This window comes from Ipomoea triloba, chromosome 5 (assembly GCF_003576645.1).
Source record: "Ipomoea triloba cultivar NCNSP0323 chromosome 5, ASM357664v1".
NCBI lineage: Eukaryota > Viridiplantae > Streptophyta > Magnoliopsida > Solanales > Convolvulaceae > Ipomoea > Ipomoea triloba.
In genome coordinates this window covers 32,455,277-32,458,002 of record NC_044920.1, presented here as the reverse complement: position 1 = coordinate 32,458,002, position 2,726 = coordinate 32,455,277, and the positions used below count along the sequence as shown (strand labels likewise).

The window sequence follows — 2,726 nt, the reverse complement described above, 5'->3', positions numbered from 1 at the left end:
TGTTTCCTATCTCTGCGGGTCTCTGACCAGTATTCCCATTAAATCTTCTCCCTTGGTTCACGTTCTGTAGGAGTTTTTGAGGACTGTCTACCCGACTCTGGCACTCAAAGGACTTGTGCCCAAAAAGACCGCATGTGAAGCACTTAATCCTCACTCCTTGGCAATTCACTCCTGGATGATTCCTTCCACATCTTGAACAAGTAAAACGGTTTCCTTCGTTAATTCTTTCCCTTCCTCTTCCTGATATTAGGTTGGAGCCACCTTGGTTCACTCTCTTGTTTCCTAGTGCGGATTTCTGTGACTTGTCATCGGCCTTTCTTTTATTTCGGCCATAAACTTCTTGTTGATCTAGGTACACCTGGTAATGGTCCGAGGCTCTATCGTACGCCTCCTTCAAGGTAGAGCACATGAATGGCGCAATCGCCCTCCTTACATCCCAGTCCAATCCTCGAACAAACCTTCGTGCCTTACTTGCTTCATTAGGTACAATCTCCTGAGCGAAACGCATTAGTTCCACGTACTGGTCATGATATTCTTCGATTGTTGCTCCCTTCTGTTTTAGCCGTAGAAATTCCTCGCATTTAATCCCTATAATACGCTCGGTGTAGAACTGTCCCCTCAGTTCCTCCTTGAATTCTTCCCAACCAAACTCTGGGTCTTGTAGAAGATCAGGTCCTTCTGATGTCCACCAGTTGTCTGCAGCTTTCGTTAAATAATAGACCGCGGAAGGTACTCGTTGATTTGCAGGGCAATCCACTGCGTTGAGCAGTTTGTCAAACGTCCGGATCCACTCCTCTAAAATAACCGGATCTTTTTCTCCCGCATAGTGTAGTGGTTGTCGGCTTGCTATCGCCTTCGCATAATCGACTCGTGGTTGTCCTTGGTTCTGGTTCTGGGTTTGCTGAGCCATCATGAACTCAGCCATTCGCTCCATCGCTTGGGCCATACGATCAATTGCAGAGACGTTCTCGTTGCTACTGGTAGGCATGTTGCGTCTTGGAGGCATTTTCACTGGACGATAGATCCAAATTAGTATCCGAAGTATAAGAGTCCTCAAGGGTTAGCTAGTTAGGCAGTCAGTATAGCACCTACTTAAGTCCTATACAACGTCCCCTAACATTCACTTTATCATACCCGCTAAGCAGGGGTTTCTACCTCAGCATAGGGATAATTAACGCATTACGCTAGCCAGCTTACTCACAATAATCCCATGCAAGGATTAACACATGCAAGAAATCACAAACATTGATCATATTATTCAACAACCAGAATCGTAAGATTCTGTAGAGTAAAAGTAAAATACCCCCTTTTATGCTGCCGGACTTTCGTTCCAACTCTGCTCCAAAGCTTATGCTCATGATACCGTAACAACGACTTAGGTTAATCTCTACGAACCTAAGCTGACTTGAAACTTGAACTCAACCTAGGCTCGGACTTAGGCTTCGATCTAATTCCCGAAGGTTCAACCTAGGCTCTGATACCAACTTGTAACACCCCGGCTCGGCTATACCGTACATCCGGAGTAGTTACCGCCACACCTAGACTAAACCCAGCCAAGACCAGACAGAGTTCACTCTAGGTGCACAGGCTAACAAGAAAACTATTTCACATCATCATCATCATTACCCAACATATCTTCATACATATATATATAGGTGAGCAAAAGGGGTAGCTACACTAACTACCAGAATATATACAAGAGTTTAATTACAACTTACTAGCCAGCTAAGTTCATCATGGCTACAAAAGATACATGTACACAAAAAAAAGGGTTCCTCCCATAACCTTTCTAATCAGTCATCCTCTTCTAAGGGGCGGTACTCCGGTTCGGAGTACGTCCCCCATACAAGATGCCAGTTGCCCGCAACCCAGGTGAGATGATCCAGGAAGTAACTAGGAGTGTACATCATGGACCACTCATCCCAACGTTCCGAAGGAGCGAGATTCCACGGACAGGGATAAAAGACAACAAATTCTAAGGGATCACTCCCTTCCAACACCTCTACCGGAAAAGACCCAAACCTAGACCTGGCCCCATCCAGAAAATTTGGCTGGCTACTGCGAACCGGGATACGAGAGGGTGTAGTTGGGTAAGTCGGAGGAGGACTGTACGGTGGGGAAGGAATAGCAGGAACATAAGCCGGAGCTGGAGAGTCAGGAGCGAATCCAGGAGCATACGGGTCGACATCAACTAAGTACTGTACATAATCATCATGATCGTAGATAGGGAACTCCAACTCGGAAGGATCCGAGTCAGGTGGGCTACACGAGCCTACCCTAGACATCTGTTAAGAACACAACGAAGTGTAGTTAGCACGACGGCTAAGTAAGGAAATCCATTTGTCACTTAAAAGTAGACAAAGGTTTGAAAACATAGATAATCTAAAAGCTTTATAAAGTTTTACCATGATTTGAAAATCTGCCTGTAACGAAACGATTTATAGATAGTATAATAGCGTATAAACGTTAAATCATATAAAGCTTTTCTCAAATAAGAATGAAGTCATAACTTGCCACTCAAAATAATTTTCATGCCCTTTTCAGACAAGTTTGCAAAATTTCACATTTCCAGGAATTTCATCATTTGCAAATAGAACCGCAGCTCTAATATTTATAATAATCTGAACCGCAGCTCAGAGTAACAATAATTTTCATACTCAAAAATTTTCCACTTAGTTTCCCCTGAGTAAGCACTTTGAACATTTCTCAATTCTCCTTCTCAAACC

The 2,726-nt window shown here is 43.9% G+C and overlaps 1 protein-coding gene across 1 annotated transcript in view; it reads right to left on the bottom strand.

The window, feature by feature from the left end:
* LOC116020586 overlaps nt 1–1,006 on the bottom strand; it is a 15,233-nt gene extending 14,227 nt beyond the window's left edge. Inside the window, exon 1 of the mRNA XM_031261054.1 lies at nt 28–1,006. Within this exon, the coding sequence (XP_031116914.1) occupies nt 28–1,006 (979 nt within the window). The remainder of the gene's footprint in view (nt 1–27) is intronic.
* Between the last annotated feature and the right edge of the window lie 1,720 nt (nt 1,007–2,726).